This window comes from Parasteatoda tepidariorum, chromosome 4 (genome assembly GCF_982258835.1).
Source record: "Parasteatoda tepidariorum strain Cologne lab strain chromosome 4, Ptep-v5.0, whole genome shotgun sequence".
Lineage (NCBI taxonomy): Eukaryota > Metazoa > Arthropoda > Arachnida > Araneae > Theridiidae > Parasteatoda > Parasteatoda tepidariorum.
The window spans coordinates 47,818,048-47,836,209 of record NC_141758.1 but is presented as its reverse complement, the minus strand read 5'-3'; the positions used below and the strand labels follow the sequence as shown (position 1 = coordinate 47,836,209).

Genomic DNA, 18,162 nt, shown 5'->3' with positions numbered 1-18,162 from the left:
AGAAGATTGGAAGAAAATCATGATTCTTTTAAGTGCTTCTCTGAAATTTTCGTATATAGTATTCAGTGTTTAGTATTCTACTATCAATATTTAGAAATTTTTACTTCGAATTTAGAAGCTGTGAGCATCATGAATAAAAATTCTACTTTAGAATCAGGAAGGTTACAAATGATTTTTATTGTTAAAAAATTGTGGCAAAGGAAGGGTAACAAGACGAACTTAAAAGTTTGAAAAAGCTTTTTCCTGGATTTTTAAGTAATTTAAAACTTTGAAATTTAGAAAGAGAATTCTATTAATCTTTGCGTTTACATATATATACAGGTTGTTCCGTAAAGACAGCCCTTAATAAGTATTTTTAGAATCCTTATCAAAAATGAAAATGAGAAAGTGGACAATCTGGGGTTCACAAATTAATGTTTTAGCCTGGAAAAAACACAACGTAATTGAAATTTGACCAACTGTATATAGAAGGACGAATACAGGACAATATAAATCAAGGTAAGAAAGGTTTATATTCAAAAATGCAACGAAACAATCTCACTCAGGTGCTTTTTGATAAAAGGACAAATAACACTTTAAAAAAATTGACAAACTACCCATAATTAAACAAAATTTTAAAGATTACGATGCAAAAAAAAAAAAAAAAAAAAAACTTTCGGCTTCACTGCTATTAGACAATACAGTCTACAGACTAGCAGACCAATGAAAGGTTTTATGGTCCGTTTTTTGCTTCATTACCTTCCCTGTCAGAATATTCAAAATGTACCCAAGATTTGCATCTAAAGCACCAATATTATAATTAGTCTTTTCTTTCTCCCCAAATCATTACTTTTTCAGCTTACCCTAAATCGTCATTTAGGATTTGAATCGTTATCCAGGCTTATTGCGCTGAGAAAAAAAAGCATGATCAAAATTACCAGAATATGGTAAAACTTACCATGCGTCTAGCTCTATGGGAACACCAAAAAGCTTAATAATTTTTACCAATGCGCAATGCAATTTTTACCAATGCGCGATTAACAATAAAATATGATTTTATAATCTGAGATAAAATTTGGTGGATGCGGACAAATTTGTTGATTTTGTCATAATACTCTAGAACATTGCATAATAGCCATTTTCTCAGTTGAATTTAAGTTTCAGTTTCGTATTTTTTTACTAAATGTGTGGTAATAGAAACTATAATTTTGAAAACCAGAATTTCGTTTTCTTGTGAACCTTTACCATATAAATGGAAAAAATTACCTAATGAATGGTTTAAATACTGTGTAGCGTATCTACCACTACAGAATTGCAACTACAATTCACTAGTAACTAAGAAATGGTAACTCGATTCTATGGTGGGGTACCTTTTCATAGATGACAATTGACATAGTCGATATCTACTCTTCCCACATTGGTGTCCTTCGGACGTGATGTGAACACACCTACCTTGGCAAAAACGCCCACTTTTATCTAGATACGCTTACATCTGGATGGTCCACATTGAACAGTTGACTTGCTACTTGTAACTGCAACATTATCCACCTCCTCGCACTGTTGCTACTCAGTCTCGAGCACACAACGTCGGCCTGCATACACTCGACTGCTAAAGGCAATATAGGAGCGACTACGATGACAATTGACATAGTCGATAATCTTTTCATAGATGACAATTGACATAGTCGATATCTACTCTTCCCACATTGGTGTCCTTTGGACGTGATGTGAACACACCTACCTTGGCAAAAACGCCCACTTTTATCTGGATACGCTTACATCTGGATGGTCCACATTGAACAGTTGACTTGCTACTTGTAACTGCAACATTATCCACCTCCTCGCACTGTTGCTACTCAGTCTCGAGCACACAACGTCGTCCTGCATACACTCGACTGCTAAAGGCAATATAGGAGCGACTACGATGACAATTGACATAGTCGATAGTCTTTTCATAGATGACAATTGACATAGTCGATATCTACTCTTCCCACATTGGTGTCCTTCGGACGTGATGTGAACACACCTACCTTGGCAAAAACGCTCACTTTTATCTGGATACGCTTACATCTGGATGGTCCACATTGAACAGTTGACTTGCTACTTGTAACTGCAACATTATCCACCTCCTCGCACTGTTGCTACTCAGTCTCGAGCACACAACATCGGCCTGCATACACTTGACTGCTAAAGGCAATATAGGAGCGACTACGATGACAATTGACATAGCCGATAGTCTTTTCATAGATGACAATTGACATAGTCGATATCTACTCTTCCCACATTGGTGTCCTTCGGACGTGATGTGAACACACCTACCTTGGCAAAAACGCCCACTTTTATCTGGATACGCTTACATCTGGATGGTCCACATTGAACAGTTGACTTGCTACTTGTAACTGCAACATTATCCACCTCCTCGCACTGTTGCTACTCAGTCTCGAGCACACAACGTCGTCCTGCATACACTCGACTGCTAAAGGCAATACAGGAGCGACTACGATGACAATTGACATAGTCGATAGTCTTTTCATAGATGACAATTGACATAGTCGATATCTACTCTTCCCACATTGGTGTCCTTCGGACGTGATGTGAACACACCTACCTTGGCAAAAACGTCCACTTTTATCTGGATTTGCTTACATCTGGATGGTCCACATTGAACAGTTGACTTGCTACTTGTAACTGCAACATTATCCACCTCCTCGCACTGTTGCTACTCAGTCTCGAGCACACAACGTCGGCCTGCATACACTCGACTGCTAAAGGCAATATAGGAGCGACTACGACCGTGAAGTTAATAACACCTCTCACATTCAGCACTAAAAAAGTACGGTGATCTTAATACAGCTCTCCCGGCTTTGCACGAAAGCAGCAATGATTCAACTAGTGGTATCCATTCATCGAATTCTATCGCAGATATAATTCTGGTGGGGGAGTACTGTAGCGTATCTACCACTACAAAATCATAACTACAATTCACTAGTATATAAGACATGTTAACTCGATTCTATGGTGGGGTACCTTTTCATAGATGACAGTTGACATAGTCGATATCTACTCTTCCCGCAACTGTATAATTTGGTTTCATTAACCAGAATTATGATTTTTTCCCCCAAAACTATCAAACTATCATTATTATTATAAGGTTCTAGTAAAATTACCTTATGGTAAAACGGTAATTATAGCAGAATTTTTTCTCATTGTGTAAATAAACTGCAACATACATAATTTTAAGTGAGCAACATACACACTTTTCTAACATACACACTTCTAACATAAGCAACATACACACTTTTTCTAAAATAAAAATTGTTATAAAATAAGATTTAATTCGTTACAACTGATAAATATTGGTTCCACTCTAAAAAAAGACAGTCGTAGTGATCTCTTCGAGCTAAAAAGGTATTTATGGAAAACCATTGCGTTAATTAGAAGTAAAACTATGCATTAAAGGTTAAAACCGTTGATATTAAGCAACATTTCTCGCAAGGGAGCTCTTGGCGCCGCATTTGTTTTGTCCAGACAGAGTAAATATGCAAAGATGAGGAGCATCTCATTACCCTCAAGATGAAACGAACGCTCAAGTATCATTTTATGATAGCAGGTAAGTGATATCGATATGACTTTTAAAATTGCTTATTTGTTTCTCTATATTGCAACAGTTGTTACAACTTTAGTTGTCTTTTTGTAATAATTTTATTTCTGAAAGCAACATTATAATTAGGTCACATTATTAAAACTGAAAATTTCCAAACATTTGATTTTATGATAACTGTCGAGACAGTTTGGAATAAGTAATATATATATATGTATATATATATATTTTAAAAAGGTAATTGAATATTTCTAAGCTGTCCGAAATATTAAACGACTTTATATACTCTAAATTTTAAATAAAATTAATATAATTTACTATAGTTATAGTTACTTTTATACGAAATCATTGTATTTTTTTCTATATAAATTACATATTCTGTTAATTTATTGTAATGCTATTCTACTAATTTATTGTGTTGTAATTGTGACAATGATTAACGGCCAGCACTGCAAAAAAACATTTTAAAAGAAGTTTAATGTTAAAGTGAAAAAAAATTTATTTTCTTATTATTGTTATAAAATATTTATCTTTATTCTTTTAAACCTTTTTTTATACATTTACTTAAATTTTAATGAAAACTTAATTATTCTCTAATAAATTACAAAAATAAGAAAGATCATTACAAAAGAGTTTACAAAAATAAGTACAAAACTTTTTTTGTTAATGTATTTGAGTATTGTATTTGCGATTAAAGTTATCAATTGAAATAGGCTGATTTACAAAATAAGGACAAATCAAGCGTTTTCTGGATAAGGCATTAAGTTGCATTGAGGTTTCTTACCCAATAATAGACAGAAGTGCATGAAAACTTTTTTTAAATTTTTTTCATCGTATTAGGTGCTACAAATTAATTCTAATTAAAAATAGAAGTTAATTAGAAGAGTCGGCAAGTAAAAAGAAATATATTTCTCAAGTTAAGGGAAATAAAAACAGTCAGCGTATTCACATTTCAGATCACTAGCTACTAAATATGAAGTCTGTTTTCTTGTAAAAACATTTTAATTGATTGATTGCTTTCGCTTGAAAACACTTTGATTGGTCGATTGCACTTTTTGTTATTTCTCCAGAGTTACCTCTATAACCACCTTTGTCTTCGAAGTTTCTTCAAGATGCGGCTAAAGGAACTTTTCACGGTATTTTTAGAATAAAGCAAGTCAACGAAGATCTGCTTTTATTATATATCCAGAAAAAGTTAATATTCTCACGTGGTCTCTTTCAAACACAGAAGAGGACCGTGGTATGACTCAGACTTTCGATGATGATTAATGCTGTTTTTCGAAAGCTCTTCGTCACTTTTTAGCAACTATGCACAGTTTCCAATGAATTAGAAACCTTAGATAAGTATTTTTTAGTTCGTATTCGTGAGGGCATCGATTCTACAGGAGTATATTTCTTTCCGGAGTGAATTTATGTTCAGAAAATTCCATGTATTGCATTTTGGCTGCAGATTCTACAGGAGTATATTTCATTCCGGAGTGAATTTATGTTCAGAAAATACCAGGTATTGCATTTTGGCTGCAGATTCTACAGGAGTATATTTCATTCCGGAGTGAATTTATGTTCAGAAAATACCAGGTATTGCATTTTGGCTGCAGATTCTACAGGAGTATATTTCATTCCGGAGTGAATTTATGTTCAGAAAATACAAGGTATTGCATTTTGGCTGCAGATTCTACAGGAGTATATTTCATTCCGGAGAGAATTTATGTTCAGAAAATACCAGGTATTGCATAAGTTGGCTGCAGATTCTACAGGAGTATATTTCTTTCCGGAGTGAATTTATGTTCAGAAAATTCCAGGTATTGCATAAGTTGGCTGCAGATTCTACAGGAGTATATTTCATTCCGGAGTGAATTTATGTTCAGAAAATTCCAGGTATTGCATAAGTTGGCTGCAGATTCTACAGGAGTATATTTCTTTCCGGAGTGAATTTATGTTCAGAAAATACCAGGTATTGCATAAGTTGGCTGCAGATTCTACAGGAGTATATTTCATTCCGGAGTGAATTTATGTTCAGAAAATACCAGGTATTGCATAAGTTGGCTGCAGATTCTACAGGAGTATATTTCACTCCGGAGTGAATTTATGTTCAGAAAATTCCAGGTATTGCATAAGTTGGCTGCAGATTCTACAGGAGTATATTTCATTCCGAAGTGAATTTATGTTCAGAAAATTCCAGGTATTGCATTTTGGCTGCAGATTCTACAGGAGTATATTTCATTCCGGAGTGAATTTATTTTCAGAAAATTCCAGGTATTGCATTTTGGCTGCAGATTCTACAGGAGTATATTTCATTCCGGAGTGAATTTATGTTCAGAAAATACCAGGTATTGCATAAGTTGGCTGCAGATTCTACAGGAGTATATTTCATTCCGGAGTGAATTTATGTTCAGAAAATTCCAGGTATTCGATAAGTTGGCTGCAGATTCTACAGGAGTATATTTCTTTCCGGAGTGAATTTATGTTCAGAAAATTCCAGGTATTGCATTTTGGCTGCAGATTCTACAGGAGTATATTTCATTCCGGAGTGAATTTATGTTCAGAAAATTCCAGGTATTGCATTTTGGCTGCAGATTCTACAGGAGTATATTTCATTCCGGAGTGAATTTATGTTCAGAAAATTCCAGGTATTGCATTTTGGCTGCAGATTCTACAGGAGTATATTTCATTCCGAAGTGAATTTATGTTCAGAAAATTCCAGGTATTGCATTTTGGCTGCAGATTCTACAGGAGTATATTTCATTCCGGAGTGAATTTATGTTCAGAAAATTCCAGGTATTGCATTTTGGCTGCAGATTCTACAGGAGTATATTTCATTCCGAAGTGAATTTATGTTCAGAAAATTCCAGGTATTGCACTTTGGCTGCAGATTCTACAGGAGTATATTTCATTCCGGAGTGAATTTATGTTCAGAAAATTCCAGGTATTGCATTTTGGCTACAGATTCTACAGGAGTATATTTCTTTCCGGAGTGAATTTATGTTCAAAAAATACCAGGTATTGCATAAGTTGGCTGCAGATTCTACAGGAGTATATTTCACTCCGGAGTGAATTTATGTTCAGAAAATACCAGGTATTGCATAAGTTGGCTGCAGATTCTACAGGAGTACATTTCTTTCCGGAGTGAATTTATATTCAGAAAATTCCAGGTATTGCATAAGTTGGCTGCAGATTCTACAGGAGTACGTTTCTTTCCGGAGTGAATTTATGTTCAGAAAATACCAGGTATTGCATAAGTTGGCTGCAGATTCTACAGGAGTACATTTCTTTCCGGAGTGAATTTATATTCAGAAAATTCCAGGTATTGCATAAGTTGGCTGCAGATTCTACAGGAGTACATTTCTTTCCGGAGTGAATTTATGTTCAGAAAATACCAGGTATTGCATAAGTTGGCTGCAGATTCTACAGGAGTATATTTCTTTCCGGAGTGAATTTATGCTCAGAAAATTCCAGGTATTGCATAAGTTGGCTGCAGATTCTACAGGAGTACATTTCTTTCCGGAGTGAATTTATATTCAGAAAATACCAGGTATTGCATAAGTTGGCTGCAGATTCTACAGGAGTATATTTCATTCCGAAGTGAATTTATGTTCAGAAAATTCCAGGTATTGCATTTTGGCTGCAGATTCTACAGGAGTATATTTCATTCCGGAGTGAATTTATGTTCAGAAAATTCCAGGTATTGCATAAGTTGGCTGCAGATTCTACAGGAGTATATTTCTTTCCGGAGTGAATTTATGTTCAGAAAATACCAGGTATTGCATAAGTTGGCTGCAGATTCTACAGGAGTACATTTCTTTCCGGAGTGAATTTATGTTCAGAAAATTCCAGATATTGCATAAGTTGGCTGCAGATTCTACAGGAGTACATTTCTTTCCGGAGTGAATTTATGTTCAGAAAATACCAGGTATTGCATAAGTTGGCTGCAGATTCTACAGGAGTATATTTCTTTCCGGAGTGAATTATGTTCAGAAAATTCCAGGTATTGCATAAGTTGGCTGCAGATTCTACAGGAGTACATTTCTTTCCGGAGTGAATTTATGTTCAGAAAATACCAGGTATTGCATAAGTTGGCTGCAGATTCTACAGGAGTATATTTCATTCCGGAGTGAATTTATGTTCAGAAAATTCCAGGTATTGCATAAGTTGGCTGCAGATTCTGGAGGAGTACATTTCTTTCCGGAGTGAATTTAGGTTCAGAAAATACTAGGTATTGCATAAGTTTGGCTGCAGATTCCACAGGAGTATATTTCTTTCCGGAGTGAATTTATGCTCAGAAAATTCCAGGTATTGCATAAGTTGGCTGCAGATTCTACAGGAGTATATTTCATTCCGGAGTGAATTTATGTTCAGAAAATTCCAGGTATTGCATAAGTTGGCTGCAGATTCTGGAGGAGTACATTTCTTTCCGGAGTGAATTTAGGTTCAGAAAATAACCAGGTATTGCATAAGTTGGTGCAGATTCTAGAGCAGTACATTTCTTTAGGATTTAGGCTTTAGGATTCTGTACATTAAAAGGACGAGGAGATTATTATCGGATGTGCCTTTTGGATATGTCGCAAATATATTTTTATTAGATTAAGACCCGGATTAGCCAAGGAAAGTGTTGGACGTCAGATAGATGTTCATTGAACCAATCTTGTACGCATCTGGCGCGATGTGCTGTTGCATTATCGTCCATGAAGTATCCGTCACCTTCGGAGTAAAAATAAAGCATTCTAGGATGTATTTGATTTGCTGGTGTGTACAGGGGTAGTATGGCTTTTTTTTTACCCTTGAGAAATACCAAGGCTATACCAGAGATGAGACAGTCCGAGTCAGGGCTCGTTTACCGTAAAAAGGTTTCGGGTGAGCTCGGATTCATGATAAATTTTCATAAACTTCTTTCAAACAAATGTTTGATTCATTTATTAAGTATAAAGAATTTATACGGTATAAAAATATATAGTGCTTTCGCTTAGGTACTTGGTTCGGTGCTTTTGTTTAGGGAAACTAGCACTAATTGTCAAATGAGTTTTATTTAGCTTAATAATTTTTTTTTGTTTTAGTTAGAGAGTGAACACTATGTTAGAATGTTAATCATAACGAAGGGTATAATTGGCAGGATTTAAAAAATAAACATTTGAACTTTAAAAAAGTGTTTAACCTAGAGAACACTGAATGTGTGACTCAATACGAAGAAATAAATGACATGTAATTTTACTTTTTGACGAAAGTTATGGCAATTCAAATAGATAACGGTGCTTATCATTCTTTATTAAGTTTTTCTTTCATCTTTAAAAATTTCATTATGAATATTAAGATTTTTATTTGGGAACATGTAATCTATCTCCCCTCTCTTTCCTTTTTGCTACTTTTGATTAACATCTATTGGAGCGTGAGCTTATAAAATAAAGATCTCGTGTGGGAAAAATAAATTTTCTGCAACAAAGGATAAATGGTTAATATTTGGAGCAAAAAATGCTGAAAAAATCATGAAAAAGAATTAAAATTTGCAATAACTTCTCGAAAAAATTGGAGTTCAGAAACAAAATTTGCAAAAAAAATAAAAAATAAATAAAATAAGTTCACAAATTAAAACGGGTCTTTCAGCTCTTCAAATTTTAACTCAATGGTTTCATTTCAACGGGTCACGCATTGACCGAACATGGTATTTCTTTGCTTAAAATTTTAACAGTTAATAATTCTAGGACTAATTGTCGAATCTTTTTTTTTAAAATTCCGCTATACTCCCTATAGTTTTTTTCTACTTACTTTTGTAATATCAAATTTTAAAGTTTTAATAGATTTTGTATAGCAAAGCAAACTTCAACGTAAAGCAAAAAAAAAGTGATAAAAAAATTCGTCAAAAAGCACTTACAACTTTTGAACAATTTGAAAATTTTAGAAAAATCTTTGTGTTGAGTTCATAAATAAATAGCGCTCTTATAGCATATTAAATTTCAATTGTGAACTTGCATTCCTGCGAGCTATAGAGTGGCCCGTAGGATTTTTTTTCTTACAGGCTTAACAATAATTATTTCTTGAACTAATTAATAAATGTTAATTCTTTTTCTTTCATTTTACTATCTGTACATTTTTATAGAACTTTGCAGTTTAAAATTTCCAAGTTTTACAGTTTTACGCAACAAAACAAAATTTAATGTTAAGTTGAACACCCGAAAGGCGACGTTGGCCGGCCTTATGACTTTTTGAAATAGAGAGAAGCAATGATATTAACTGTAATTAATAAACTCAAAGTAAAATATGATTTTACTATTTCCACTTTTAAAAATTCTCTTTTTATAACAATGCGTTAAAGAAAAATATGCAATTTTGAGATAAGGACGCGCTAGCTGTAAATTTAAACAATCTGAAAACCAGTGAAATGAAGTTTTATGTCCTTATAGGCTTTTTCTTATTCATAAATTTCTTTTTGAATAATCGGTTTAACTTGAAATCAACTTTAAGTTGCTTTTTTTAATGAAAGAACTGTCTATTTTTGTGTTTATAGGTTTTCTCCTGGTTATAGTAACAAAAAATGTATCTTGTAGACCGAAAGGAAAAGGAGGAAGTTCGAATATTGGAAACAGTATGTAAGTAAACCCATTTAAAAAAGGGTTCATTCAATTTCCTCAGAAAAATTTAAGTAGATGAAACTTGAGGAATTTATGAAAAAACTGTAAACAACTTACTATAAATTATGCGAAATTTCTTTTAATGGGAAACGCCATGGCTTACTTTTTTCAAACACACTATTCTTTTTCGCCCTGGAGCAGTAACCATTAAAAGAGAGGGCATACTAACCAAGAATATTTAAATTTTTATTTTGTTTTTCCTGCCCTATCATACTTCTTGAAACTTTTTCCAATACCCCTGGATAAATCTGTCTCTAATTTCATTACAAATTAAAACTCCCATTCAAAGTGACAGGGACAAACAAAATTGACCCTTAAATAGAGTGTGTGTCTTATTTCTATGTGTCCCTTAGAGTAGAGGACAAACATGTTAATTTGCCACTGTGTTAATTCGTGAAATTATTATTTTCTTTTATGCGAATTGATCTGTATGCAAAAACAGTTTACTCCAAATTCACGAAATTTCGCTCATTTTTGAATAAATTGTTTTCTGGAAAATTTTCCAAGTGAATATTTTCTCAAAATGAGGACATTTTTATTTACTCACTATTGAAGATACGAATTTAATCAAAAGCTAAATAACCCTATACACATTGTTAAAGAAATGCAATATAAAATAAGTATTAGTGAATAAATATTCTGTTAGCGCCTAAGTTCTAACCTAGGAAACTGTTTTAAAACCAGATTAAAAAAATGTTCCATACAAATTCAACGAATGAGGTTAACACGCGTTGAATTTCCATCGAGCATTTTTTAAAAACAAATTGCTCGAACATAAGTAGTGCACTGTTAGAAATTTTTCAGAAAAAAATTGTTAAATAACAATTTATTTAATTGCTATTTTACGGTATTCAAACAAAATAGTCAAATCACAATAAATTAGATTTTGATCATACTGTTAAATATGAGGGAAAAAAACGTTTATTGACCGCTTTAACCTAATACGGTTAAACAGTCAGAATTTTATCACATTAACTAGGCCCACCTAATTATGTCACTACATTCCTTGCAGCTGTGTATATATTGTAGCGGAGGGAGCTAATCTTTTAATCTCATGAGCAAAAGAACGAGGGTTCGAATCCCAGCGTTAACACTACAATATTTCTCCATTCCCTTCAACACATAAAGAGTTCCTATTGCTCAACACTTACAATTTGTTACCCTGAACGGATAGAATACGATACTCTAATTCACACATAGATGGCAGCACAACAAAGCTGCTTAGCACAAAATGTCGATTATTTTTCATTGCTTATAAACAACCAGATAAACTAATTAAGCCACATTCCACGGTATATTTAATAAAATGCAACTCAACCGCAACCTAACTCTAATGCACATTACCTAACGAAAAGCCTAACTGCAATGTACAGTTAAATTACTTTTTTGCGGGTTTGAAACCATGCTAGTTGTGAATGGTTGAAAAACCACGTAGTTTTGTAATGATGGTTTTTTAACCATATTAATTCTAAGCGGTTTCAATACCGTTAGAGTAAAAAAAAATTTTACCGTAAAATTTGTGGTTAGTTTGCAGGACAGACTACTGCCAGTTATTTTATGGTAATTTTGGAATGAAAATTCTAACAGTGTAAACGTCTGTCATCAGATTTAAACTTTATTTTTCTTTTCATTGACTAACTAGCCATTCTGATATCTGAAGGATATTTTGATACTAAATTTCAATTTCTGATACCTACCATTTGTTAAATGCAAGTGATAAACTTTCTTAATCTTCATTAATTTTTTTAAAAAGTAAATAAATTAATTAAAAAGCAAATATTGTTACGTTCTTTTACTTCGAAAAGATCAGTATATTTTTGCATGAAAGAGAAATATCAATATCTATATATGTATTTCTCTTACACGGTGACAAAAAAAAAGCCTCATTACATCTCCCCGATGGCAACGCTAGAAAATCGACCAATGATTGCCGCTAAAAATGTCACATGTCTAATCTAGCTGAGGTGGCTCAACGTATAGCGCTTTTAAAAACGGAAACTGAAATAACCTTAAACTAGGCAGAAGTGAGTAGTCTTTGTCGATAGATCTCTATTTTAGTATTTTGTCGAAGGCGCTTTTTTCATGAATTTATATATTACGAATTTATTTGACGATTTTTGATTTATGTCACGAATTTATTTGTTTTATTATTGTTATTAGTTATTCATTGAAAAATGAGTCTAAGTCGTGCTGTTACGCTTTAAGATTTTATACTATAGCACATTTCTAATAGGTTTAACGAATTACATGTCATTTATTTGATTTCAAATTTATTTTAATGACTCAGTATTTACTAAAAAGATGTAATTTTTTTTTAAAAAAAAGTTGTTATATGGATTTAAATGATTGTTTTAAATTCTTAGAATTTTGTGTATTTGCAATGTACCTAAGTTAGTAGCGAGCGAAGCGAGCTTGGCTTGCGAAGCAAACCATATAAGATTGCGTAGCAATTTGCGGGGGTTGGCGAGTGTTAGCGAGCAGGGGGCGCAGCCCACTAGTTTATTTTAAAATGTTACTACCGTATATGTCACACTTGACAATAACTTAAGCCTTATTAACTAGCCGTCCGAGTATTGAAAATTTCCGTCAATTTCGGTCAATATACGAGCATATTGCTTTTTTTTTTTTTACCATTCAGCAATTTATGAGTTGCATTTCATTATTTTTGACAATAATTTCACGACGAAAATCCCGTAATTAATGATGAAACTGTTTTCTGACTAGAGTGGCAGCTCAGTGTTTTCTTTATTAGTTCACTAACATATATTATTTGATTTCAAAATCGTATTTACCGTATAACGAAATGAAACAAATGTCAATGAACTTGACCGCTAGAAGTACCCAGACTGCCAGAGTAGCCACGTTTATATCTGGGTGAGGAAAAGTTACTCCTGTAGTCTTATTCTTTTTATTTCACTTTGAGCAATCTTATAAATTGTATCAATGATTCGTTCAATTAAGCCTAAAGAATCTGACGAAATTCGTATCTTCAAACCAGCAATATGACAAAATGATCGCTTAAAGCATTTTTCAGGCAACGTTTTTATCAAAAACGCGGAAAATTACGTGAATTTACGAAATTCAGTTTCTTACAGTGATAATTTGAAAGATTCAAAACTATCAGTAAAATGCTTTCTTTTTTTAAATTTATATTTTACTTCTAATGGGTGAGCGAAACCCACCAATTATTATGAGTCATACTTAAAATTTCAATCATAATGACTACTTTTCTGACAAAAAACTAACGACATTGTTTGTCATTGTTCCTTACGTAAAGAACGGGATATTTCAATTGAGAAATTTTCTTCAAGTTTTAGAATTTATACTTTGCATTCATTTTTGTAAGTAGGTGTTTTCTCTTTCACAAAAGTTGCGATGGTATTTTATTAGAAGTAGATTTAAATTTTTGAGTATTTATTCTTATTCTTCGTTTTTTAGCAAAGGAATAGGCAGAAGTACAAGGACAAACGGAATAGTTAGATCAGGTAATTTTAAAGAATCTAATCATTTAAAGTAGTATTTTTAGTGAAACGTTAAAAGTAATTTTTTTCAGTGTGGAAGTTATTGTAAACTGCACCCATACATACACACGCAAAAATCATAAATGAATAACTTTTGACACATTGATGCGCACTAAAATTCAATCTTATTATCTAATAAAATAGATTAAAAAAAGAGAAAATATTTCCTATTTTCATCAGAGCAAAAACAAAAATCTAGAGTGCATCACATTCAATAAACATTGGAGATCAATTTCCAAAGGTGATAGAATTTTATTACGAATGTCCCATAACTACAACTCAGACAATTTTGATCTAACAATTTTGATTTCACGGTTATTGTGATTAATCTCAATAAGGATGCATAAAATGAGGAATATTTATTGAGAAACCATATACTGTACAATACAACCACGCGATACGGAAAGAACGAGCTTTCCTTCATCAGGGAATTTAAGTTGCAATGGTGGAAAAAAGGACGGTGAATGAAGGGGGAAATTCAACCGAAACCGGAAGAAGAAAGGAAGTGAATGTAATCAAAAAGAAATAAATTACAAAAATATGGAGTCAAGAGAAGAAATGGAAAAAAATAAATAAAATCAGGAGCACCAATCAGTTGTAAAAAGAAGAAGCCACCATTTTTTCATATACGCTTTGTCCTAGTATAACTCTGTATATAAAGACTTAAAAAGAATTAATATTCATATGCTTCATAACGATAATGTTTGTATCCTTCCACATTAAAATATTAATCTGTGACCCCTGATTTGTACCTTCTTAGAATTTCCATTTTGACAATGATTTTTGAAGCAAGTATTAATCTTTTAAAAATATAAAACAATTCTACTGAGAGTTTAATCAATATTCTACAACGTAGAAAATTTCGGATCAAATTACGGTAAAAAGTACTGGCACTCACCATGCCGGTACTTTTTACCGTAAAATCCATTTTTACCGGAGCATGTTACGGAACAAAGAATTTGATATATCTAAATTTTTACAACAGTAATTACCGAAAAACTACTGAATTACTCTAATTAAATAAATATTACTGAGGAAAAGGTATAATATTTGACGGTAAAAATGGATTTTACGACGGTAAAATCCATTTTTACCGGAGCATGTTAAGGAACAAAGAATTTGATATATCTAAATTTTTACAACAGTAATTACCGAAAAACTACTGAATTACTCTAATTAAATAAATATTACTGAGGAAAAGGTATAATATTTGACGGTAAAAATGGATTTTACGACGGTAAAATCCATTTTTACCGGAGCATGTTACGGAACAAAGAATTTGATATATCTAAATTTTTACAACAGTAATTACCGAAAAACTACTGAATTACTCTAATTAAATAAATATTACTGAGGAAAAGGTATAATATTTGACGGTAAAAATGGATTTTACGATAAAGTGGGTTTTACGGATGATGCATCCAAAGTATCCATTATACCAGAATTTCATCCGGAATTTTTGACATTCTAATGAGTGATTTAAACGATGCTGTAAAATTCTTTTTGTTTGTAAAATATTGAATTATTTCTGAAACATACCTGAGACTTTTTTCTGGCTGTGTATGAAAGTATTTTAAAACGATCTTAACATAATTTAAATTTTTTTCTGCAAGTAATTTAATTTTACCTTACAGTCAATAAAACATTAAAACTTTATTTTTTTTCTAAATTACAGTAACCTGGAATAAATGCTAATCACGTCTTCTACATCGTTTTATGAATCTAATAGATTTTTTTCCCATTTCAGGATCTGGAGAAGTATCAGAGATATTTTTTATAATAGGAGGAGTTGTGTTTTTCTTTGTGGTTTTGCTATGTTGTTTTTGCTTAAAAATGTCGTGTGATAATACGAGTGAAGAAGGACAGATTTGTGATAAAGACTCAGAACTCATGGATTGAAAATTTTTGTGCATTATCTGTTCTCGCAATTCGCTCGAAGGATAAAATTTTCCAACCTATATTTACCCATCCTTTTAGCTTTCTAACGAAACTGTAGTGAATACGATACATCATTGGAATATTTACTTTAAAACAAGAATTTAAAGACAAATGCTTTCCTGCGATAATTTTCAAGGAAATTAAGACTATTTTATTTTAATTTATCGTCGGTGTTAAACAACATATCGATATGAGTTATGTAGCTATACTTGTTGGGAGGTGACCACTCCATCCCCTGAGCAACTCGGTCTACATTATGACTTTTGAAAATTTTGAAACTAAGGCATACTATGCACTAACATAAAAATTGGGTTTCAGAATTTGGCAGAAATTTGGATTCCATTTGAATTATCCAGAAATTTAGTACGCGTAAATTTAATTATACTATATTAGTGAAATTTAAAACATCTTATCATGGAAGCAAAGCATTAAAACCTATAAATAAAGGATTTAAATCTAGCAGTATAGAAATAATGCACCTGCTTTCTTTGCATCGGTTCCATTAAGATTTGTGCGCACATGTGTAGTTAGAACTCAAATTTGATGTAGTATTTTTCGCTTTTAAACATAACCATTAAGATGACATGTAGTAATTCATTTCTAAACTTTTAATTACCTCTACTGAAAGTTATGAAATTATTATTATAGCGAAATTTATCTTGAAATAAACTTTCCAACTGGCCAAAGAATTAGAAATCTTAGATTGATATTTTTGGATCTTCTTTTGCACGATAACTGCCCATATTCGAGAGGGCATGGATTCTGCAAGTTTCTGGAATACATTTATGGCTAGAAATATTATCTACACAGACTTCGAAATTCTGTAAATTGGATACTTGCTGCTCAAGAAGAAGTAAAGTGATTACTCCTAACCATGTGATTTAATTTAATAGTTATAAGCGACGTCAGGCATGGATATTAAACCTGATTAGCCCTAGAATCGAAAAATGCCATGTTTTGCATATATCCAATTATATGGAAAAGTAGACTACTGTTGGAGGTCGGTTCAAAATGCTTTTTACAAAATATTTAACCCTGCATTTTATTTATTTTTAGAGAAACAAGAGTATCGAGCTTATTTAAATTATTAAGTAAATTAACAAATCTCTATAATCTATAAGATGTGTTTATTTCGTAACAATTATAATTGGAAAATGGAAGAAATATTTCTGCAGATTTTAAAAAGAAACAATTTATAAAAATGCATGCACATGTCTACGCAAAAAATGAATTAAATAAGTATATATTATATAAGGATTTATACACATAAATGTTGTTTTAACTCAAGCTTACTAACTTCGAAGTATTTTTCATATTATAACATTGTGGTCATAATAAACCTTTAGTTAGATTTATTTAATTCCTGATACCGTAAGGTATAAATCAATTTTTTTTTTAAAAAAGTTGCCTTAAATTGTACTTTTCAATAACTTAGCCTGTTTGAACTTGAAGAATTGTAAAAAATTGACTGAATTAAGCAATCTTTAGTAGTTTTTATTGAGCATGTGAATTAAAATTATACTTTCCGAAACATTTAACCGTTGCTAGTCCTTATATAATTTTTAAGGTAAGTATTAAACTCTACTAAATTATTAAGTAAATCAATTCTCTATGATACGTAAGATGTAACTATTGTATTTGGGCGACGGAAGAAGTTTTCTTCACATTTTAGAAGATAAGAATATTATAATATTTTTCAAATAAATATGTATTAAGCAAGCATTATAAATATCAAGAGAGTGTTATACTTCGAACCAACTTTTTCATTTTTCAGATACAAGATACAATTCTGTTTTTGTTCACAATTTGTCATAATATGCTTTAATTTATTGTCATTTATTAAGTTTTACATCTTTATCAAGTGATTATACAATACCATCTCATAAAAAAGAGCAGTTTTACACTTGTCAGACTTTGGTATGAGCTTTTGATATTCAAATATGAGCTTCGTGGTAGACATGATTTACTTAATTCCATTTTAACTTTTAAAAAAATATGCAAATTGAAATTGCCAGATGAGTTTTGAATACATGTTTATAATATAATTTCATTTGTGGGTTTTTACTACTATCATATATTTCAAATATGTAGTTTGTGTTTAATGATTTGCAAATAAATGATTATTCGGATCCTCGTTAGAAAGATATAATTACTATGGTAATATGTTCTTTAAAACGTTTACACTTTATTTATTAATTACTGTAAAATTATACATAACAGAAAGTGGTAATATCAGTGGAAAGAATTAGAAGAATCTGTCATTGACGTTTGATACTTTTCACGCTATCCTAACGAGCTTTTTAAATTTTCCTGACAATTTATTACAAATTTTTGTGTATGTCTTTTTTTAAAAATTTTAATTGAAGTATTCCTGAACTATTGATATAATTACGCTTCAGATGTGCTTAAAAAATAAATATTTTAACATAAAAAAATATTGTTTCTTTTTTCTTCTTTTTACTCATTAAATCTAAGTACGTGTAACATTCAAAATTTTTTGCTG

General features: G+C 31.9%; 1 protein-coding gene across 1 annotated transcript; it reads left to right on the top strand.

Moving 5' to 3' along the window:
• Window positions 1–3,427: 3,427 nt before the first annotated feature.
• On the top strand, window positions 3,428–16,973 carry LOC107449068 (uncharacterized). The gene is made up of 4 exons (XM_071182238.2): window positions 3,428–3,589; window positions 10,077–10,158; window positions 13,639–13,685; window positions 15,469–16,973. The coding sequence occupies exons 1-4, from the start codon at window positions 3,553–3,555 to the stop codon at window positions 15,618–15,620; spliced, it is 318 nt and encodes a 105-aa protein (XP_071038339.1). The 5' UTR covers window positions 3,428–3,552; the 3' UTR covers window positions 15,621–16,973.
• Window positions 16,974–18,162: the final 1,189 nt, after the last annotated feature.